At 43.6% G+C, this 24,711-nt stretch overlaps 1 protein-coding gene across 2 annotated transcripts in view; it reads left to right on the top strand.

Moving 5' to 3' along the window:
* FRMD4A (FERM domain containing 4A) overlaps positions 1–24,711 on the top strand; it is a 311,284-nt gene that overhangs the window by 186,592 nt on the left and 99,981 nt on the right. For both annotated transcript variants that reach the window (XM_039239976.1, XM_039239977.1), the window contains exons 5-7: positions 1,922–2,006; positions 15,387–15,443; positions 16,199–16,221. In XM_039239976.1, coding sequence (XP_039095907.1) covers positions 1,922–2,006; positions 15,387–15,443; positions 16,199–16,221 — 165 coding nt within the window. The remainder of the gene's footprint in view (positions 1–1,921; positions 2,007–15,386; positions 15,444–16,198; positions 16,222–24,711) is intronic.

Here is a 24,711-nt window from a genome sequence, read left to right as displayed (position 1 = left end):
TTGAGCCTGCTTTGGATTCTGTATCTCCCTCTCTCTCTGACCCTCCCCTGCTCATGCTGCCTCTCTCTCTCTCTCATAAATAAATTTTAAGAAAAAGAAAGAAAGAAAGAAAGACAGAAAGACAGAAAGAAAGACAGACAGACAGACTTAAGAGTTTGCTGCTTCATTTCAAGTCTCTGCTAGTGGAGAAGGGAAAGTCTGCACTTCCTCCCTGACTGTAGCAGACCCTTTGCAGAGACATCCATGACCTAAAATACCTGCTCCAAAAACCCAAGGTGGTGTTTTCTTTTTTTTGTTTTTTTTGCAAGGAGAGAGTAGGTGGTAAAGACCCACCAGCCTACTCATCCCTCGGCTTTGCAAGAATGAGGGCCCTACTATCATCTCCAAACATTTTGTTCACTCTCATGTGGTGGTAACTGTGTTCGTACCATTGATTGAAAATATCTTATAATATCAAAAGTTACTCTGGATTCACTCACAAATTTAAGTGAACCTGCCTTATGTTAATCATGGCAGCCTCTGTGCATGTTGGGAAAATGAGAGAAGACATTATTAGTGTACAGACAAGGGGTTGCAAACTGGCAGGCTGTGGGCTCGTCCTTACCTAGGGGTATATTTTGTTTGTCTCATACAATGTAGGTTTGTTCATTTCGCTGTTGGAATCTGAATGAGTTTCCAGTATTCGACAGTGGTAGACTTCTTCGGTGGAGAACCGCTGATCAGGTCCCGCTATCTTCCATCACAGTCTGGAACACAGAAGCCCAGAGAGATTATGTGATTTGCCCTAAATCATACAGTGCGGGCCCAGATCTCTGGTCTCTCAGTTTCCTCCCCAGATTTCTTTCCATCACATTGTAACGCTGTTCCAGAACATAGCACTTGTCTTCTCCTTTCACCTTCTGCCACCTCGGGGTGGCCTGTTTCCAGGAGCAGCCACCCCCACCCGGGGCGTGTTCCCTGCAAGGCTCCGCATTCCATCACCTGCCTCCATGACCACAACTGCTGCCTCCTGCACGCAGCTGGTCCTGAGACAAATACAAGTGCCTTGTCTAATTACGTAATTTAATGCACTCCAAAGTCGATGTGTAAAGGTATAGTAAATGTACAAATAATTTCAGCATGTTTCCTCATGAAAAAATCTATAAGCTCCATCTGGATAAAAATCCAGTCTCATTTGGCTTCATGTGCATTAATATCAGTGTTCCAGCACTTGCTGGATGTTCCAGTGTTCCAGCAGCTCTCAGGATGTTCGGAAATCAAATCACAACCTCACCACCTTCGGGGAGGCATAGCGCAACTGTTTCAAAGAGAAATAGGGCCCTCCTTCACCTGAGCAGAAGAAATTGTCTTTAAGAAATCCAACTCAACAATGATTAGGACAAAAAAAGTAATATATTGAAAACAAATAATAGTTTTAATTGGTTTTTTAAAATTATTTGAGAGAGAGCGCAAGTAGGGGAGAGGGGCAGGTGGGTAGAGGGAGAGAGATGGAATCACAAGCAGGCTCCATGCTCAGCGCAGAGCCCGATGCAGAGCTCAGTCCCCATGATCCTGGGATCATGTCCTGAACTGAAAGCAAGAGTCGGATGCTCAACCGACCGAGCCCCCCACCCAGGTGCCCTGAAAACAAATAATGTTATTAAAAAATTGGGAAAAGGGTCAGGAAAGAGAAAGTAGATGGTCTAGTTTAATCTCACTCTTGGAAGCTGACGGCAGTCTTGGGTCCTTGACCATGGGGAAGGTTGGCAGACATGGCCGTCCTAATGTGCTAGAAAGGGGCTTGAAACACTCCGCTTTCTTTCAGAAAGGAACCGTAGAAAAACCACTGATCACACCTTTTTCTTTTTCACTGGGATTGGGATTTCTAGTCCTCACATCTAATCCTGTGGTCAGTGGCTTCATTTGCATTCTTGTCTTCCAGGTTCTACATAGAAAGCATCTCCTACCTAAAGGATAATGCCACCATTGAGCTCTTCTTCCTGAACGCTAAGTCCTGTATCTACAAGGTAAGAACTTTTCCTTCCTATTCAGCTTTCTGTTGAAATCGGAGAGTAGCTTTGAAGTTGCCAATCCGAAGTTGTTGCCCCGATGTGATTGTATTAATTAGTAGATGTAATTTATAAATGAATTACTGTAAATAACAAGGTCATGAAAGTAATACTATCCGTCTAATAACGGGACTCTTCTGGATCCTATCACTCCTTGGCTTCTCGGAGGGGTGCCTTCGCCCCTCGACCTGGCAGCTGAGACAAAGGGGAGATGTGGACAGGGAGGGCGAATCCACAGGTCCACGCAGACCGGACTCTGAAGGATGAGTAGACTGCTTATCCAAATGCATGTGTATTGACCATTTTTATATATTCTAGCAACATCTCTCAGAGTGATGCAATTTGCATCAATTGGCACTTTAGGCCGGACAAATTTTTTTTTTAAGGATGCCGAAATACACAAAATTTATCACTGTAATCACTGGTAGGTATGCAATTCATTGATATTAAATGCACTTACAGTGTTTTGCAATGGATCACTTCCGTCCATTTCCAGAACTCTTGGCATCTTGCAAAACTGAAACGCTATCCCCACTAAACACTAATTCCCCCATCTACCCACCCCCAGCCCCTGGCCACCAGCATCCTACTTTCTGTCTCTATAAATTGGACTACTCTAGGGACTTCACCTAAGTGGATGCTATCATGTTTGTTCTTCTGTGACTGGCTTATTTCACTTAGCATTGTGACTTCAAGGGTCATCCACATTATAGTACAGGTCAGAATTCCCTTCCTTTTTAAGGCTGAATAATATTCCATTGTATGTACAGACCACATATTGTTTATCCATTCATCTGTGAGTGGACACTTGGGTTGCTTGTACCTTTTGGCTATTGGATTTGATGCTGCCATGAACATGGCTCTGTAAATATATCTTCAAGTCCCTGCTTTCAGTTTTTTCAGATGTGTACCCAAAAGTGGAATTGCTGGATCATATGGTAATTATATGTTTAATTTTTTAAGGTGCTGCTCTATTGTTTTCCACGACTGTGTCACGTAGTACTCCCAGTGCATAACGTTTCCAATTTCTCCCCATCCTCACCAACGCTTGTTATTTTATAGAGTTGTTTGTTTTTTTTTTTAATAATAGCCAACCTAATGGTTGTTAGCCATTATCTCATTGTGATTTTGATTTGCATTTCCTTAGTGATTGGTGATGTTGAGCATCTTTTCATATGCTTGTTGGCCATGTGTGCATCTTATTTAGAGAAATATCTATTCAAGGGACAATTCTTTCTTTTTAATTTTGTTTTTTAATTATTTTAAGTTTATTTATTCTTGAGAGAGACAGAGCATGAGTGAGGGAAGGGCAGAGAGAGAGGGAATCACAGAATCAGAAGCAGGTACCTGGCTCCATGCTGTCACCACAGAGCCCAACACAGGGCTCCAACTCACAAACTGAGATCATGACCTGAGCCCAAGTTGGATGCTTAACCAACTGAGCCACAGTGCCATTCAGGGGACAATTCTTAATTGAGTAGGACAGTCCCTTGCACTGCATCAAGTTCATGTGCTTGTAGTGTTTCCTTTCATTGGATAACCCAAAATGCTCACACACATTTCCAGCATACACCCCCTCCCTGGGGAAAGGGGCTTGCAGAACACCACCTGGGTTGAGAGCCTCTCCTGGGAGAATGTACTTAAAGTAACCACCCACACACTGCCGCTCATGAATGAAGCCTCAGGGCACCACCTCAGACCAGCTCACTGACCACCACAGAGAAAGACAAATGATATGTTAGGATATCGCAACGAGGCATGCTTGGTGCTGAGCGCTGTCCATAAGGTGTGCGCCTGAATCTGCACAGCACTTTGAGGTGAATACTACTTTGTATCCTGGTTTTCCCTGGGAGGAAGGCGAGGCACAGGGAAGTTAGGAGATTCTCCTGAGGTCACCTACCTACTGAATGGGAATGTCAGTGGGAGCCAGAGCTGGCAGCCTGACAGATGGCAGATCACGGGGCTCACCCAGGCTCTCCCTAGAGTGGAAAATGCCCGGCAATCACAGAGAACTTAAAAGCTAAGTGCACTCGTTGTAAGGTGTTAAATAGCTGTCCTCAAAGAAGTCTGAGGAGATCCTACCGCCTATATTTTCATGTTTAACTGAACCCTATGTGGGGAGATTGCAACAACCCAAGAAACATGAACACACACACACGCACACACGCACACACACACACACAGCCATCGGTTTTCCTTCTAGAAGTACTTCAGCACATTCATTTGTTGCACAAAACAGTCCCTCTAAATGCAAGTGTCCACAGTTATGGAGGGCCTGGTAAGGATCAAATTCAGTCTGTGAAAGGACCTCACTGGGTGACAGTTGCTGAGCTAGGATTGAAACTGGCTTAAACCCAGACCACTCAGACTACAGTATTTTGGGGTTTTGCTGAATGGAGGAAAAAGACACTAAATGCAGGTCCAGGAACTTGCAGATCCCTTCCTCTCTCTAAGCCCGTTTTCTCATCATAGCGTGGAAATAATAATACCGGCCTTACATGGCTTACAGATCGTGAGAGTCTCCGAGGGTTTTTGTTGAATGAATGAATGGGAAGGCCCTTGGAGAAAATTCAGGAATAAAAAGTTGAGCGCTGTCCACCAGGTGGCACACTGGGGCAGTGAATGTCTGGAAGCTCCAGTCCCCCAAACTGATGAAATCAGCTCAACCGGGCAGTAAAATGTGGCCCCAGATAGTGCTTGTCCAGACACCTGGCTAAAGGGAGAGAAACAGTTTCTCTGTTGTTCGATTCAGTCCAGATACAGATACATAGCTGGAACCGAAGACTGCAGTGCTTTTAAACACCACGCTGCGAGAAGGCTCTGCGATCAGTGGACAATAGAAAAGGAGAAATCCTCCGGCACCCCAGGTGGGGTGAGCAGTAGGGCCACGGCGCCCACGGCGTCAGCCTGCCTGTCGGCCCCCTGGGCTGCTGTCTGTCACCCAGAACCCCAGCTGTCCCTTCTCAGGATCCCTACTGGAGCCTGGCTTCCCTGAACTTTCTACAGGAGACCAAATAGGGTCACAAGACCGCCTTTGTCCCTCCCGTCCGTCAGAAATAATATTTTCATGAGGCATCCGGGTAGTTCAGTTGGTTAAGTGTCCGACTTCATCTCAGGTCATGGTCTCACAGTTCGTGGGTTCGAGCCCCACGTCAGACTCCGTGCTGACAGCTCAGAGCCTGGCGCCTGCTTCAGACTCTGTGTCTCCCTTTCTCTCTGACCCTCCCCTGCACACACTGTCTCTCTATCTCAGGAATAAATAAAAACATTAAAAAAAAGAAATAATATTTTCATTTGCAGAAAGTGGCTTACTTAAAATGTTCACGTATATCATCTAATTTGAGCCTCGTGGGTGAGATAGACCCGGAATCTTTAGCTTTCCAGAGAAAGAAACTGATGTCAGGGAGGTCAAGCGACTCATTCAGGGACCAGGGACTGGAAGTGGTGGAATAGACAGGGTGGCCATTTCTGTACAGTGTGGGAGGAAGGCCCAGTACAAGTGATCGAGAGTTTCAGATGTGGAGCCCACACACCGGGTTCCCGTCCTCGCTCTGCTCTGCAGTGAATGCAGTAGATCTCCATGCCCTCTGTGATGTCCCCAGGCTTCCTCTTTGGTGGAACAAGAACATTAAAGGCCCCGACCCACCGCCTTCTTGGGAAGATGAAGGGAGATGAAGCGGGAGTGTAGTTGGTTAGCGCCGGGCTAGGCCCGTGATGAGCTCCTGCTGTGGTAGCGCTGCTCATGTGAACCCAGAACTGGGTTGTTCATCTTGGCTAAGAGTTTCTGTGCGCCCCTCGACACTGCCCCGGCACTTCAGAGGCCTGGAGGAGTCTGGACGGCGTTGCCCGACGTACAGCCTGGAAATGATGTTGAGAGATGGGGGCTCCAGTTTACCCCACGTAGGATGGATATGACCTCCCTCCCTCCCTCCCTGTTTCTTGGGGAATGATCTCTGCAGCGTACCGGAAATCTGAATCGTTCAGATAAATAAGCCATTTGTTCCTGCTTCCTCCAAGGGCAATTTCATTCACTTTTTAAAGCATGGATACTTTTATCAAAGTAATATATGATGCAGTTAAAAGTCAAATGGCTCTGGACACCTGGGTGGCTCAGTCAGTTGAGCGTCCAGCTTTGGCTCAGGTCACGATCTCAGGTTTGTCGGTTCGAGCCCTGCATCGGGCTCTGTGCTGACAGCTCAGAGCCTGGAGCCTGCTTTGGATTCTGTCTCTGTCTGTCTCTCTCTCTCTCTCTGTCTGCCCCTCCCTCACTCATGTTCTGTCTCTGTCTCTCACAAAACTAAAAAAAATGTTTAAAAAATTTAAAGTTGAACACGAGTTGGGGAGGGGCAGAGACAGAGGGAGACACAGAATCTGAAGCTCTGTGCCTGGAGCTCGAACCCACAAACCGTGAGATCATGACCTGAGCTGAAGTCAGATGCCCAACCAACTGAGCCACACAGGTGCCCCTCAAATGGCTTTAAATAAGAGACTTAGTATGAAAAAAAAGCCCACCCCCTTCAACAATTTTAGCTGTTCCTTCTGGTCTTTGGCCTATTTCTAAATAAGTTGGCATAAGGCATTATTCCTTGATTTATCCATTTTAGATTAATTGAATTCCGATTGAACTAGGTGAAGATTAAGCTCTCCTATACAACCACCCACACTTTCCCGTCCTCCATTTTCCCAAAATGGCAGTAAGCACAGTTCTGGGTAAAAGCTACAGCCATCAGCATTGCATTGTTATGACTAATCCAAGTAGCATCCTATGGTTGTGATTCCCTTTTTTAGACAACCACTTATTTTACCTAAAGGTCATAACTGCCTTGCTGTTACTTGTTTAGTTTCTGTGTACCCATCATTTTTCCCCCAGGAGTGCCTACAGATCCCCGATGCAGGCCCACGTTAATTTCCAAATGCATCGAGTAATTCATCCATTCCTCTCTTCAGTTTGTTTTTTGCTGTTGCCGCCTTTGTTGTTTTTCCTGGGACCTCCCTGTCGCCCTCCATCCTCTGACTCCAGTCTGGACCTGGCCTCATCCACAGCCCTCAGCACAGGACCCTCTTGCCTATCCTGTCTCTTCTTCACTCGGGTCTGGAGGGGGTCCCCTTGTTTCCTGGATCCCAAGGCTTCCCGTGTTTTGTTTTATGCCATTGTTTCACTGGAGAACACCCTCCAGTGAATCCAGGAAAAGTGCATAGAGGAGATACAATGTTTGGGTCCTTACGTATCTGAAAAAGTCTCTCTTCTACTGGTATATCTGATTGATAGTTTGCATGGATATGGAAGTGAACACATCTCTCAGAATATCCAGGGTGTTGCTTCCCAGTCTGCTCTGGAGAACTCTGCTGTGCTGCACATTGTACGTGGACCCTCTCCCCCTCTCCCACCATCACCAACGCTATCTTTTAGGATTTCCTCTTTATTCCTCTTCATCTGAAACTTTAGGATGTTATGCCCTGAAGTGGGTCTTTGTAAATCCATGATTCTGTGTATTCGATGGGCACCTGTAGTCTGGAGACTGGTATTCTTTAGTTCTGGGATGTTTTTCTGTATTATTTCTGTGATGGTCGGTCTCCTCTGTTTTCTCTGCGCTCTCCTTGTGGAACTCCCATTAATTAGAAGCTGGGCGCAGCCTCCTGCTTTGATACCTTGTGTCTCTTATTTTCCATCTCTGTCTTTTTATTCTACTTTCTAGATGATTTGATCAGTATTATCTTGAGTCTCTATTGGCTTTTTTAAAAATTTTTTTAAATGTTTTATTTATTGCTGAGAGAGAGAGAGAGGGAGCAGGGAAGGGTCAGAGAGAGAGGGAGACACAGAATTTGAAACAGGCTCCAGGCTCTGAGCTAGATGTCAGCACAGAGCCCGACGCGGAGCTCAAACCCATGAACTGTGAGATCATGACCCGAGCCGAAGTTGGCTGCTTAACTGACTGAGCCACCCGGGCGCCCTTCTATTGGCTTTTTAACTTTTGGTATCATGTTTTTAATTTTTTAGACTCCATATTATCTGGTCTTATATTATCCTGTTACTATTTTTGCATTCTTAACATCCTTTTATCATTTCAACATCAATTATTACACCTATTCTGTGTCCTTTCTGTTTCTTTTCAGTTCTTTTTTTCCCCTACATATTTATTTTGGTCTCTGCCTTTCATATTTGGAGACTTTCTTCAGTTGACTGTTGTTCTTGGTCCATTCATCTGCTCTTAAGAGTGAGGCACCTGGGTGGCAGTGGTCCCCTGGTGGATGGCCCTGTGGAGTAATCCAATGGTAAACTGGTTCTATCAATAGGAAGGAAGCCTGAATGGCAGTGTTTGAATGTCCTTTCTCATGGCTCCTTATTCTCTCCAGAGGAGAATCTTCCCACTTTCTGTCTGAGTGCTCATCCTCTACTTCCTGTCTCGTCTCTACTTCCTGTCTGATCCTCCACTTCCTGTCTGATCCTCCACTTCCTGCCTGAGTGTGTCTTCCACTTCCAAGATTGGGGAAAAAAACACCTGTCCCCCAGTGATAACCAAAGAAACAACCCATCATCTGTATCTAAAGGTGGACTGCAGTGGACTGCAGTGTGCCTCTTTGGGTTGGAGGAAAAGTCGGCATGAGCATTCTTCGGAGTAAATTTTTAGCATCACCTTCCATGACTGTCACTAAACTAGGCACATACACGGTGCTCAGTATATTGTTTTTAATTGACTACTTTCTAATCCCAGGGAGCAAAGATTTGCATAGCTCCTATGAAATTACCACGTCTGGTGCCTACATGTACCTATTGAGAGCAGATTATGTCTAAAGAAACTTAAAATTCCTGCTTTATGTGGGCTGGCGGTCTTGCCCCGCCTTCTTTTCTGAGCCATCCACATTGGTCTGAGAGCTTCACATATTATTAAAATTTAATCATCCTTGGGGCACCTTTCCTATGTAGGGCTAAATGCCATCACTCTTGTTGAAATTGAAGGGGTCTTTATCCAAGATCTTCAAAGAGCTTCGCTAATGAACAGATCATATCATCTCGTCTGAAGATGAGAGAAACAAAGCCCACAGTCAGACCCCACAGGACAAAGGAACCAACATAAGTATTAGTCTCAGACTTACAGAATCCCAGCCTTTCCTTGTTTTTTCACTTGATTGTTCTAGGTTTCACTTGATTGTGTGTATTCATATGACAGAGGGTGGAAGGAGAGAAGGACAGAGAGGGACTTTCCATTTTCAACTCGTGACCTCTAAGAGAGAGACTCCCCGGGGTCACGACACAGGCGAGAAGCAGGAGGAATCGCTATGCCACAGAGTCAGAGTGTGGTGCCCAGCATGAATGGCCCGTACCCCAGTGGGTCATTAGCCAAACATGAGGTAACTTGACTGATGAAAACCTGGCAAAGGGCCGGGGAAGAGGGTTGTGCAACACCACGTCAGTCCCTTCCTACACCGCAGCCCCTGTTTGCCTGGGGCCTCTTCATGCAGTCATTATGAGTTGTGCAATGAGCTGGGGTGCTTACACGGCCAGATGTGAGCATCCGAGCCACTTGAGTGATAGACACACACACGGTGACACATATGCACAATGCTTCCCTCCTCGTTAAAAAACTACATCTCACCAAAGATTCCTGTAAACGCTGAATGTTGCTGAAGGACAGAGGCAACGTTGTGGGGGTTGGACTGTAAACACCAATGAGCCCAGATAAATACAACAGACAGACAGGATATCTGTAGTGTGTCTTGGGGTTTCCAGATTACCCCTCCGTTTCCTCACCACACTCAGCAAAATAATTGAAAAAGAAATCATGAGCCCCCTTCTACGGAGGGAAATGAAATTGGAGGAGATCCAGTGATTTAGTCAATGTCCCAGAGCTGCAGGGGTGTTGGAAGTAGAACCTGGAACTTTCCCGTGAGAGTAGCAATGACCTTAAGGAGACTGACAAGAAGCAAAATCCTTAGGCATTCTGAGGTAAGGAGAGAGAGCCGGTAGTGGTTGGCGAGCCCTGCTGATTGTTCTAGATGGACCTGGCATAGGTTGTCCTCACAGAAACCTTATTAGCCTACCGTGTGGTTGTTAAGCCTGTTTTCTGCTATGATTATCTTATGAATCTCATGTGAGCGTTGGAATTTCTGTCATTCCCGACCACAGAGGAATGCTTTTCATTAAAATCCTGGATTGTGTAAAAACCTAAAAACCACCGCCAAGTCCCTCGGAGCACGGGGGTCGTGCAGAGGTGCTCCAGCTCTTGGCACTTTGGGATAACATAACACCTGCAGCTCAGGGTTCTCGGGGGGCCGTTTATTTGGAACTCTTGGAGACCCCCAGATGGAAATCTTTATGAGAGTATTGTTAACTGTTATGCTGCTGATAAACGACCTCTGGCCTCTTCCTTCAGCGACTTAATCACCTGGGATAAAACAGTGCTGAGTGGGAGGAAGTGGGGCCATCCTCCCCAATCCCGATCTGTGCACGCAAGTGCACACCTGCAGGTAGTCATGCTTTGTCTTTCCGTGGCATTCTTCAAAAGATCAAAGGAGGCCGAACACGTTATTCAGTGGTAGGTGAATCTGATGCCCAAAGGACACACCAAATGGCCGGAATCATTGTAAGGCGTCATATTCCCTTCTACGAGGATCTTCTCCCTATTGCTGAGTCTAAGATAAAATTGTCATGTGCCTCTTGGACCACCCTGGGTTCACAGGCAAGGTTGGAACTCAGCAAACAACCCAAAGACAGGCTCTGAGAACATCAGGGGCCCAGAGGAGTGTCCTACACCAGCCTCCGGGTCCCACCAGCTAGACTCTTCTCTGATGCATCTTTCTCTGCCTCCGCACCTTCTGTCCCCTGTCGCCCTCAGCTAGGGGACACCCAGCACCCCGGGAAAGTGTGCGGTTTTCACATGCCCTCTTTGTGGGCTCATCCAGTTTATTTTCTCTGCCTGAGCAGGGACACGTGAAGGATACCACCTCTGGATGGCCAAAGACGTCAGATAAGAATAAGGGAGAGTTGTCTTTTTGATGTTAGATGGCAGCATGTGGCTGACAGGAGGGTCTCTGGAAACATCTCTCCACCCCTCCATGTGGGGAACTCAGCCTGCAGATGTTCAGGCACAAGAGGAAATGTGTGGCGCTGGCAGAAAGTGTGGAATGCTGTTCCATCACGGTGGATTTTAGAGATTAAATCACCCGGGAGGGCCAGGTGTAAAAGCGGGGGGTGGGCGGAGGGTGTGCATTGTGAACAGGAGACATCAGGCAGTGGGGTAGAAGTTGCAAGGTAGGAACGTATTCTCTGCCCAGTTAGGAACGTGTCTTCCCACCTTCCTGCATTGGTTCTTCCTCACACCGTTTAGATCTCGGTGCTGACTCCTCTGAGGACAGACAATGAGAGGATTCATGAGCTCAGTCAGTATTAAGCAGAAATGGGAAGAATAATCCATCTCTGCCATCAGATTGTGCCAGCTTGAGTACAGTCTGAGCCACTTCCATCTAATCCTTTCCCTTCTTCCTGGCCACCGTTAGACTGGCACGATTTTTAGCATCCACTGGAAGATGGTCAAGGTCAGAGAAGGTGAAAACTCATCCCAGTTGAAGAGTGAGGGTTCCCAGTTACCCTGAGGACAAGGGCAGTGAGGAAGAACTTGAGTAAATCAGGGCAGGCATTTAATTGTGCATTATCGGGAGCTTTACCCTGAATAATGGCACGTTCCAGTTACCCTTCACCACAGATCCATTTCGGACAGTGTCCCCCTGTATAATAGGCTGCGTACAATAAAATGCAATTTTGAAAGACCTTCCTCTGCCTTGCGTCCCCTTCTTCCCCCCACAGGTACATTTTCATTCAGCAGATGAGTCAAATCATGAACTAAAAGCTATGTTCACACGTAAAAGGGCTGTTCCTGATGGTTGGTTTTGAGTTGCACGTTAGATAAGCCTCGTCTCAAATGTTAAAGATTAGCCCACTGTCAACCATTAGCTGCAACACAGGTGTAAATGTTTGAAAGGAGAGCACACACACTGTGCGGGGGCAGCGCCCAGGAGCGCTCAGGAAGTCAGTCGGTGAGAATGGAAAGGAACGTAGTGCAAGTGGAAGTGGTCCGTTGTGGAAACCCTGGACAGTGTTCCTGTTAAATCATTTGTACACTGTTAAATGATTTACATTCTGATGGGATCTGGTAATCCCAGAACGGCAATTCCACACATTCCTCCGCATCCCAACCCTGAGAGTCTATATCAATTACAGCGGCCGTAAAGCTCTCTCAGCTGGTTAAGCATAAAGAATTATTGTGCCCGATTCTTCCATATGGTTTCCTTAGTTCTCTTAGCCCACACTTCTAAGGTCGTTCAGTAGCAAATATTATTATCCATCTTTGAAATTACTAAGTCTTTTGAAAGAGCCCGAATAAGGTCCCTTCCTCAAAAGATACAGGCTTGCTTGATTGAGCACATTGTTTTGAATTCCAGGGTCCAGTTGTAGACCATGAAAGAAACTCATTAGCAAATCCAGGAATCAGAGTTCAGTTTATAATTCAAGTAAAAAATAACTCTATTTTTGGCTAACTTCAATGATAGATATGGTTCTGAGAACATGTTGGCTGACACCAAGTCCTTGTTATTTTTAATTGAAATATAATTGACACATAACATTGTATTAGTTTCACACATACAGTGCAGTGACCCAGTATTTGTACATTACCATCCATCCACATAGACATTTTTTCAAATCTACAGTAACTGTAGTCACTATACTCTACATCCTCAAGACTTATTTATTCTATAAACTGGAAGTTTTTACCTTTTGGCTCCTTCACTCTTTTCCCCCACCCCTCCCCTCCGGCAACTGCTAGGCTGTTCTCTGTATCTATTAATCTGAATTGTCATTCTTTCGTTTACATTCTGTGTATCAGCGATATCATACAGTACTTGACTTTCTCTGTCTGACTTATTTCACTTAGCAGAATGACCTTAAGATCCATCCATGTTGTTACAAATGGCAGCATTTCATTCCTTTTTTATAACTGAGAAGTATTTCATTGCGCACGTGTGCACACACGCATACACACACACACACACACACACACACACACCACTTTGTTTTCAAATTTTTATTTAAATTCCAGTTAGTTTCAGGAGTCGAATTTAGTGATTCATCACTTACGTACAACACCCAGTGCTTATACAGCATTTTCTTTCTCCATTCATCCATTGATGGACACAGGCTGTGTCCGTGTTTATAATTGGCTGTCGTAAATAATGCTGCGGTGAACAGGGGTGCACACAGCTTTTTGAGTTGGTGGTTTCACTTCCCTCGGACAAATAGCCAGAAGTAGAATTGTTGGATCATATGGTAGCTCTATTTTTAATTTTTTGAGGAACCTTCATTCTGTTTTCCACACCCGCTGCCCCAGTTTACACTCACCCAGCAGTGCATGAGGGTTCCCTTTTCCCCACATGCTCCCCAACACGTGCTATTTCTTGTCTTTTTGGTAATAGCCATTCTAACAAGTGCCAGGTGATACCTCCTGAGTCCCTATTGACTTGGAGGAATGCATGCACTCAGGGAGGTCACTTGCTGGACAAGAGGTTGGGGGATTGTTTCTGGTCCCCTCACTGCCACTAAGGCCTTGTGACTTTGGGAGAGTCCCTTGACATTTCTGGATCTCCATTCTGAGTAAAAGCAGAGGACTGGGGTGGGGGGGCAGGGAGGCGCCTGAGTGGCTCAGTCGGTTAAGCATCCAACTTCGGCTCAAGTCATGATCTCATGGTTTGTGAGTTCGAGCCCCGCATTGGGCTCTGTGCTGACAGCTCGGAGCCTGGAGCCTGCTTCGGATTCTGTGTCTCCCTCTCTCTCTGCCCCTCCTCCACTCATGCTGTCTCTCTCTCAAAAATAAATTCAAAAAAAAATTTTTTTTTTTAATTTTAAACAAACAACCAAGAAAGCAGAGTACTGGGCAGCTGGTGTCCTAGCCTGTCATAGCTCTAACTTTTGGTGGTCCACTCACCACCTGTAGGATCTAGTGATAGGAGGGGGGGAAGGGGAAAAAATGGACATTTCTTCTAAAGTTTCACAATGGAAGAGCAACATTAGTTAATTTATTATATCTCTGTGCTGATGGACTCCAGAGTTTCCTCTGTTTTAACATCTGCACTATATATGACAATGCAGTGTTTTGCACTTAAAATAGGTGAAGAGGGTAGATCTCATGTTAACTTTTTTTACCATATGATAAACACACACACACACACACACACACAAAGAGATGCAATGAGACTTTTGGAGATGATGGATGTTGATTACTTGATGATAGTGATGGTGTCTCAATGTTTGCCCACATCCAAGCTCATCACATTGTATATATTAAATTTGCAATTTTGTGTGTATCAGTTACACCTCAAAAGGCAATTTAGAAAATGGATATGCATTATATGCATATTGAAAAGTAAATATCTAAGATTTTTTTCAAAAACCAAGGGCAGGTTTATACCCTTTTAAGACCATATCCATAGATCATGATTAAATAGGGGAAGGAGTAATAGGAAAGAAGCATTTTTTTTAATGTTTTATTTATTTCTAGGAGAGAGAAAGAGAGAGACAGCGTGAGCAGGGGAGGGTGAGAGAGGGAGGGAGATACAGACTCTGAAACAGGCTCCAGGCTCTGAGCTGGCAGTCAGCACAGAGCCCAACGCGGGGCTCGAACCCACGAACCGCAAGATCATGACCTAAGTGAGAGTCGGACGCTTAACCGACTAAGCCACCCAGGCGCCCCGGAAGAAGCATTTTTAAACTTAGACTCTGTGGTAGTGCTGGCCAGTAGAACTTTCTACAAGGACAGAAGTGCTCCGTATCTGCTCTGACCCCATGGTAGCCATACATCGAACCGTTGAGTACGTGAAAGCAATGAGGGCATTGTAATGAGAAACTGTATTTTTAAATGGTATTTAATTTTAGTTTAAAGAGTCACCATCCCATCGACTTTTTTCTTTTCACTAAAGCCTCACTCCTGGTCCTGAAGTCCAGTTCACCAAGAAATCACGACTGGTTATCAAGTAACCTTATGCGATTAATGAATCAGATTAACCAATTTGTAAAATTTCCCTGATTTCTCACCAAGATTTAAAGGTGAGGCCTCTGAAGTGACTGAGAAGATCCAGGACCACTGGGCTCCCCCTGTGGCTAAAAGCTGCGAATAGAATGTCAGGAATCATTTAGGGCCACGTAACTCGGCACAGAGATATTCCCTGAGTGTTTGAGATTCTGGGGAACAGCTGAGAAAGGAAAGACCAGACCTTTTTTTTAGGAGATGTCATAACGAAATCCTTGTTAAAGTACCAAACTTACCTTTCCTGTTGGTTTCCCCCCTCCAGGAGCTGATTGATGTCGACAGTGAAGTGGTATTTGAATTAGCCTCCTATATTTTACAGGTAAGTTGTTCTGTCCTCATCTGGGTGTCCCAGAGTCATACGCAATAGAGACGGGATTAGTGCCCTCCCCACCTCGGGAGAAAGCCCAGTAAATAGCAAGAATTAACTACCAAGAGAATCATTTCACATCCTGTGGAAAGACCCGTAGCTAATGGGTAAAAGAGGTATTAATGAAAATTAGCAACAATGATAGTGTTGGTGACACTGGCAAGGTGAATTAGGAGAATGTCATTCATTTATTTCTTCAGCAAAAAATTCTTAAACAACTGTTATATTCAAGATTCATTAAAGGTCCCCTGGTCCCTCTTTAGGAGGATCAAGAAAGAGCCCACAATACAAGTAACATGAGACACTGGACAGTTCTACCCAGACACACAGTCAGATCCAGAAGAAGGTAGACCAGGGTCTAGAGATAGAAACTTGCATTTTGTCATTATGAATCACTTTCTTGGTATATAACTTTCTGAAGGTTAATTTGGTGTCTCGTGTGCAAATGGCAAATGCATGCTTCTTTCCCCATTGTCTTCCCGTAGCAGATAGGGCAACAGCAATAGAGAGCTGAGCTTAGTAGAGGAGTGGTCATGACCGTGGAATGTATTTAAAAGTCCAGGGGATGGCATGGAGGAGGGCACTTGTGGGGATGAGCACTGGGTGTTATATGGAAACCAACTTGACAATAAACTATTAAAAAAAAAAAAAAAGTCTGGAAAACTAGACCAGAATGTTTCATTGATGTTGAATTTTTTCTTCTACAGGAGGCAAAGGGAGATTTTTCTAGGTGAGTTTACCAAAGGATTTGTTTGTTTTCTTAATGTGCTGTTACTCTTCATTAAAAGAAACTATTCTTTGTATCCCTTGTAGGAGGGTAGTGCTTTCATATTTTATATTCATGAGGGGTTCCTGGGTGGCTCAGTTGGTTAAGCGTCTGACTTCGGCTTCCATCGTGATCTCGCGGCTCATGAGTTCAAGCCCTGCATCAGGCTCTGTGCTGACAGCTTGGAGCCTGGCGCCTGCTTCGGACTCGGTCTCCCTCTCTCTCTATGCTCTTCCCTTGCTAATGTGCTCACTTGCGCTCTCGCTCTCGCTCTCTCTCTCTCAAAAATAAATGTTAAAAAATTATTTAAAAATTAAAAAAATATATATATGTATATACCTCTCAACTTGTCAGTTGAAACAGACGTATTGGGCAGAGAAACATAGTAACCGTAAGGAGGATATAAATGAAAAGCCTAGATATCGCTAAAAGGCTGAGATCAGCACCCAGTGTCACACATGGCCACGTATTGAGGTTTGTCAGGTAGAACCTGAGCCTGGAGTCACCACTCTGGTGTGAATAGGGCTTTAGATAACCCCACGATGTGGATGTGTTTTTTTTTGTTTTTTTTTTTTCTCTCAGCGTTAGTCTCCTGACCCTCCAAAGGACAAAATGCTGTCCCATAGGGAGATTTCCTTCATGAAAGTATTATGAGCCCCCCCCCCCCCCTTATTTTTCTTCCTTCTCTAAATGTTACGCTGGAGAGAATGTAAACACTTAGCCATGGGGGACACTGTGCTACTTACTAACCTGCTGAACTGCCAGCTTCTCGGTGCCATTCATTTCCTGAGACTCTGCCTCTTGACCAGCATGGTTGAATCGCCTCTCATTTTCTAATGATGGTTATTGGAGCCTTCGCAGAGTAGGGAGTTGTAGCCATCCACCAACAGGACTGTCTCCTCAAAGACAGACATTATTCCTGGCATTCTGCTTTCTTGAACTCCCCAAGAGATGTCTGGGACAGCCCATGTTTTAGAATCAGGGTCTGAATGTATAAGATAACAGAGTGTCTGGGCATAGCATTCTGACTCATCAATAGGATATAAGCAAAATTGGTATTAAAAAGAAACACTGGGGCTCCTGGGTGCCTCAGTCAGTTGAGCGTCCAACTTCAGCTCACGTCATGATCTCACAGTTTGTGGGTTCAAGCACTGTGTTGACAGAGCCTGGAGCCTGCTTCCGATCTGTGTCTCCCAATCTCTCTACCCTTTCCCTGCTCGCTCATGCATGCGCGTTCTCTCTCTCTCTCTCTCAAAGATAAATAAATATTTTTTAAAAAAATTAAAAAGAAACACAAATCCTGACTCTACTCCATGGTGGAACTTACATGTTTCTTGTATGTTTTCTCATGCTTTGGCAGATTTGATCTAAACTAACTTCAGTTGGTGGTTTACCTGTACTTGTCTAGATTTGTCAAGTTCATGATACCTGGTTTGTGAAGCCTTAGCTGTTTTCTGTTTGCTCTCCGTGTGCATTTCTAGAGCTTTCCAACAAAGCCTGAGGTGTATGTTCTCACTCTGATATCTCAGCAAAAGCAAAAAAATTAGTTTAAGACTTAAAACAAAGATCAGTTTGGGGCACCCGGGTGGCTCATTCGGCTAAGTGTCAGACTTCGGCTCAGGCCATGATCTCGTGGTTTGTGGGTTAAAGCCCCAGGTCAGGCTCTGTGCTGACAGCTCAGAGCCCGCTGCCTGCTTCAGATTCTGTGTCTCCTTCTATCTCTCCCCCTCTACAACACATACTCTATCCTTCTCTCTCTCTCAAAAATAAATGGTAAAAAATTTTTTTAAAAAGTCAGCCAACCTTTTCTGTAAAGGGTCAGATGCTAACTCATCATGAGTTTTATAGGACATAGAATCTCTTATAATTACTCAGCTCTCCCTTTGTAAGTGCAAAAGCAGCCATAGACAACAGGTAAATAAGGGAGCATAGCAGTGTTCCAATAAAACTTTATTTATAGACTTGGAAATCTGAATTTTGTATACATTTTCTTGTATCATGAAATACTATTCTTTTGAATTGTTTTTTTCCTAGCTGTTGAAAGAATGTAAAAGCCATTCTTAGCTCAGGGGCCATATAAAACCCAGCAGAGGATCTGGTGGGTGGGTTACAGCATGCTTGTCCCTGATTCTAAAATTAGCCCCTTCAGTTCAGTTTGAATATTTGCATAAGGAGACCTCCCAGCCCCTTTTATTTAGGCTTCCCAAGTTCTTGCCATAAAGCAGAGGTAGTCAATTTTTTTTTAACTAAGGCTTTTTTACAGCCTTAGCAGGAGACCTTAAACATTGTAGGTGGCCAGTAACCATTCACTGAGTTTGTTGGGGAATGAGACATTTTGAGGATATAGAAACTATATTTGTTTGTTTGGGGTTTTTTTGGGGTTTTTTTTTGTTTGTTTGTTTTTGCAGTTGTTACTATTTTATGCCCTTCATTTGGTATCGGAATTTGGGGGTTTTGGTAAGTGCAGCTTTGTGACTTACAAAGATTTCTGGTCTCTTGAAAAATAGTTTAACAACCCCAGGGGCAATCGATTCTCCGAAGATATTTCCCCGCCTTTTCTTTCACCAGCCCTGAACTCCGCTGTAGATATTATTTACTTCTGAGAATGCCCTGTCAGGATGGAATGTGAACTGTGAACAGCGTGGTCTGGCCCCACAGCTCATGGGAACACGCGGCCACAGAGATTGCCAGGGACGAGGAAGTACAGGCCTCGCCCCCCAGTAATTCATGGTCCCCTAATGAGCCTGTGGAATGCCAGCTCGTGGGCTTCAGAGAAACAAAGGATCCTGGTTTAGCTTCATTTGTCAAAGTGCTGCCCCTCTGTTTGTCCCCAGCTGTCTGCAGAGGGAAATAGCCGTCACAGGAAGGAGAGGTCAGACACCTTATCCCAAAGGTCATTTTATGTGCCAGGGTAGACCTCCCATCGTGGAAGGTGGAGACAATCTATTAAGCGAAGTGCCCTGATCAACACCCGTCATCTGCATCAGGCCCGCGGTCTGTGTGCTTGAGTGGCCTGGCGTTTTGGAATGAGAGAAGTTAACTCTAAATTCCTTGTGGTGCCTCTTCCCATCTATATCCAGGGAAACCCCCAAAGCATTGACATTGAGCACATTAGTTTGATGGCTGAACATTAGACGTTTTAGATGTCCTAGTCTCATAGTTTAATATTATAGAGTTATGTGTGATCTATTAATAATTAATGCAGGACTGTGCATAAAGTTCTGTGCATTATACTTAACTGAAAGGCTTGACTTGTATACAATAGAACAATAGAGTAAAACATCAATAGAATATGTTTTCCTCAACAGCATCAATAAAATGAGATGTCAGCTTAGAATACACAGAACACTGTGGCCTGGTCCAGGGCTCAAGTCTAGGATATTCTAGAATCTAGAGGATTAAAGAAGCTTTTTAACTAATGGTCACCCACAAAAGACAAAGTAACCTCTTCAAAGCCAGAAGGTCCTGAATCAAACTTCCTAGAAGGCTGTTTTGCCCCCGATGCTACTATTCTATAGATTTACATGTCATGTAAATATACAACTACATTTCAGTGGAATGAATATTACACGTGTACAAGTTATGGGAGCAGTTTCCTTGAAGTATAAGGAAAAACGGAGAAGTCAAAAGCGCTAATGTACTTTAACAGAAGGAGAACTGTGAACGGACAATGTGGAATCACTACTGTTCTTTCTCATGCTCCTCCCAGGCTGGAAATGCTCACCTTGTCTTCTTGGACTTGACCATGTAATGTCAGGCTGAGCATTGCTGAAAAGAAATGATTGGGGTACATAGAGATCAATAAGAAGTATTGTCTGTGGTAGGAAGAAATCAATGTCATAGTCTAACATATGAGGGACAGATTTATGAGCCCTCATTAAAGGTTTGGGAAATAGCCTTATCAAAAAAATAATATTTTCTCACTTGTATTATCTTCCTCAGCACAGCATAAGCATTCTTCACTTCCTAGTGTCTGCATGTGTACAGAAATGGATGTCCTTCCACAATCAGGAAATGTGGAGTTGGCATTTCTGTTTAAAAACAATTGAATAGCCTAAGAACTGCCATCCTTGCCAGCTCTGGCGGCAAATATTAGGTTGAGAAGGATCAACACAGGTTAAAAACAAAAAGTTCTAATTTGATCATCACTCTGGAGCACACGTCAAATAACACCTCCTTTAATCAACTGAACAGGATCTCCAAATTGTATAGTTACATTGTAATTAAATTTTTTAATGTTTTATTTATTTTTGAGAGCGAGAGAAAGACAGAGCACATGTGGGGGAGGGACAGAGAGAGAAGGAGACACCGAATCCAAAGCAGGCTCCAGGCTCTGAGCTGTCAGCACAGAGCCCGATGTGGGGCTCAAATTCACAAACCATTGAGATCGTGACCTGAGTCAAAGTCGGATGCTTGAGGACTGCGCCACCCAGGCGCCCCAGTTACATACTAATTTAACAGAAGACTTATTGCTACATTGTACACAAGAACTTGGTTTTTTGTTTTTTTCTCTGAGGGGAACTTAACTGAAAAGCCTTGGAGCCAGTTTCTCTTCCTGATTTTGAGAATCACTTCACACTTTACTTTCTATCAACCCTTTAGATACTCTCAGAAGGGTGCCACCAAAAGAGGGAAAAATCATTTTAAACATTTTGCCAAATAGTGAATTAAAAATTCACTATTCACAATTAATAGTCATTTAAAAAATTTTTTTTTATGTCGAACAGCACAAATAAATGCCCAGATCACACCACCTTTGATATAAAGAATCATCCGAACATTAACAGGGACCCGTAAAAAACATCTGTTATATAGCATTTTTTCGTTAACAGGATTTATTGAAACCAGATCAGTAAAGCTCTGTTACTCTGAGCCATCTGTGGGGACCTGGAATTGTCTTTGTTACAGAGGACCGGATGTACTGACACTAATCATTAAAACAGGATTCTACCAGCAAAAGATTTCTCAGGACCAGTAAGCGAACAGCCTCTGAAAAAGACCGATAGTAAGAGCATTTCATGTAAAGGTCCTTGGGCCACGTGGTGCTTACCTGTTCAGAGACTGTGGGAAGGAAAACCCACATCTGCAGGCTTTGTCCGTTCCAAAATAAACACAGCAGCCACAGAAAAAGAAGCGACTCTGTGATTGAATACTTAGGGGTCAGTTTCTATGACATCTGCTCCCAGTTAAACGCACATCCAAGTGAGAGAGTATTAGTCCAGCCGAGTTCAGTGGTCCGTAAGAAATTTTGCCATGTCCTGATTTATCAACCTGCAGGTTTCTAATTCTATCTCTTAAAATAATAATAATAGTAATATAATAACATAATGCTTTTGAAACAAGCAGAACATTACTCAGTCAATACCAATGAACACCAATCTTTAATCAGAAGGGAAATTGATTTCATCTCCCTTTCAGAAGAGGTGTTGTAGTGTCTATTTGTGCCGGAACATTCCCTTTAGCTTTCACAGAGTGCATGTTGTTAGGTCTCTGGGGGAGCAGCCTAGAAGCAAAAAAAAAGGTAAAACCCTTTGAATATTTTATCTTGACTAGTCTGGAGAGAGAAAATGAAATTTCTGCGCCAAAAAAAAGAAGCACCTCTTGATTTTTTTTGTTCTTGGTTTGAAATCTTTTCTCCCTTTTTAAAGAGCATTTATGACTTTGCCTAAATGAAGATTGGCTTCCTGGTGTCTGAAACTTCCAGGTCTGTGGGCCTTTTTGTCTGGCTGGATGAGGCCTTTTAGGCAGTCATGGGTTAAGAGCAGAATTTTAGAAGATCAACAGGAAAAGTAGACAAAGAGCTGGTTTTCTTCTGAAAGACTTTTTTAGTAACGTAAACATTTGTGTCAATTGCTATCTTTAAAAAGATGACAAAGCCATTTTCTTGCCCGGTGTTGAAAGTTGGTGCATCTAAGGCAGCAGTCTAGAAATGAAAATTCCAAGTCCACTGATATCATTATTTTGCATTTACATAAATGGACTTCCCACTACCACTCAAAGCAGGCTCAGCTTTAAATCATTATTAGAGCATTTGATCATTTGGCATATGTTTCCTACAATTTTTTAATTGGCCTCTTGAAAGAAAACAGCTGGCAGTGATCATATAGTAAGCACAATAGATTTACTGAGACTCTTAGATAATGAGTAAGAAATACTCAGGCAGTGGGGTTTAGAATAGTAAACATTTAGAATAGAACTGGTATATAACCTAATAGTATCTTTAATATCCCAAATTGCAAATGTGCCTATTGGAAACTTACTAGAAAAGTCATCTGTTAAGCTTGAAACACATCTGTCAGCCCATAGAAGAGTTTTTGTGGGAAGAATTTTAATGTATATAATTCTCATATGTTATTTCACAAAGAGAGAGTGAGAGAGAGAGAAGAGATGTGTGATGTTTTTCCCATGATTTAAGAAAGGACTTTGAGCGAGAAGCAGCTGGAATATTTCACGCCAGCAAGATATTTTGAAAGGAACAGAATCTGTGAAAATTTGAAACAAAATGTTCAAGTGGAAAAGTTATAAATTGTTACAGAAATCTTTGTTTTATGCGCAAAAATCCATTTTACTGAGCTTTTCAAGTGTGTAATTCACATTTTCTGAGCATAGGAAAGTATTCAGATGGGGGATTTTGCAGGATGCTATCCTTCAAATCCTATGGGAATTGTTTAGCTATAAAGCAAGGAGGAGATTTTGTATTATGACAGCTGCCTCTTTTGTGAAGCATTTATTTAATAGCAGTATGGTATTTCAAGTCGACCTTGTGAAGAGCGGAAAGGCTCATGGCTATACCACTACGTCAGTTTTTCAAAACTAAGATTCCTGATCTAAGGGGAGACGTAGAAAATTAATCAGTTGCTGCTGCTTGTTTTATTTGAGTGAAATTCTCTTCAACTGTAGACTTCTAAAAATTTTTAGAAACTTATTTTGATTTTTGTGAGTTCCCAACTATGATAGAAACCCACAAAACGTTTTGTATCAGTCTAGGAAGCCAAACTCACTAATCAAGAAAGAAATCTTTACTCAGATAAATTGGTAGTCAGCATCAGAGATAAAGGCACGTAATTCATAAATGTTGGCCATTTTGCGCCTCCATATAGAGTAGCCTGTTTATCCATGATCCATGCCCAGAATCCAGATTCCCATGCTGGAGAAGCTTCACGGGGTCCCCAGGATCCCATCGTCTGCAAATGATCACACAGTGATAGGAGAAGGTATCATCCCAGCTACCAGCTTTTCAAGCCCTCCCTAGACACTTTTTTAAAAAGCATGTGGTTGGGAAAAGATAGGCAAGTGCCTCATTTTCTTTGTTGTAACCTGAACTTGAACTTGGTTCAAAAAAAAAAAAACAAAAACAAAGGGGAAGGAAAAGGAAAGAAATTATTTCCTGCCAAAGAAGAAAAAATACACAACTCGCCTTACTAATCTTAGAGTTTTCTAGATTCATTGTGCCATTGAATAAAGTCATACAGATCCACAGTGTAGGTCTGAAACTTTAGGGTCTCAGAGTTGTTTCTAAATTCTGAAGTTTGTAGATTTTAGACGGGGGCGATTCAGGGTATTCCTGAGCACCGGGTCAGGGTCTGGGGCACCGCCTGGGACCCAGTCTCTCACTGTGCCTGCACCACAACATGGAGATGTGCACCACGTGGGACAGAGAAAGGTCCAACGTTGCCTCCTATAAAAAAGGTTGGGTTTGCCACCAAGGGGGTTAAGAAATGTCTGTTTCTTAGAGCTTTTCGGATTTGGAAATTGTGGATAATGAGAACCTGTAGGGCTCTTTTACTTAGGAAATCCCTCTCTCTGGGGAACTTGACCCTCACGATTGGCTTATAAAATACAGAGGCGTTAGTGTCAGTGAAAAGGCATCACGTTGCCTTGTCTGAATTGCAGGACAATCCTCATTACGCAGCTTTGACCTTCTGGGCTTGGTGCTCGTTAGTGTTTTAGTGCCATGTGCGTCAAAACCACTGGGTTCGGGAAGAATTTTGCCACACTAAGCATATTCTCTTTGCCCTGGATTTGTTCTGCAAATTATGGACATCTCATTTAACCCAAGGAGAATCTTCTGAAAAAGCATTTCCTTGTTTTTTAAAGGAAAACAAACCCATGTGGAGTTTGCTAATCCTCTGATCACATTTGATTGTTGCTTCCTTTGCTTTATGGTGTCTTGGTGAATCTGCTGTTGCTGTTATTCGCGGCTAATTCCTTGTTTGATGTATTGCTAGAAATCTTAGAATGTGTTCTTAGTAGATCATTCAAACTTCCCACATATGATAAACAGTGTAGGCAGTAGAAGAGAGATAGATCATCTCAAAAAACCCTCTAAACCAAAGACCAGCGCAGCTCTGTAAGTCGACTTTCCAAAAGTTTGGAATAAAATCTGGTTAATGTTAAAAACGAGAAGACTTGGGTTTTATTTGCAGTGTAGCAAATGACTCTCCAAGGGGACTT

The sequence above is a fragment of the Hyaena hyaena genome, unplaced genomic scaffold (genome assembly GCF_003009895.1).
Source record: "Hyaena hyaena isolate Hyena2069 unplaced genomic scaffold, ASM300989v1 scaffold_165, whole genome shotgun sequence".
NCBI classification, from domain to species: Eukaryota; Metazoa; Chordata; class Mammalia; order Carnivora; family Hyaenidae; genus Hyaena; species Hyaena hyaena.
This window is presented reverse-complemented; position numbering and strand designations above follow the sequence as displayed.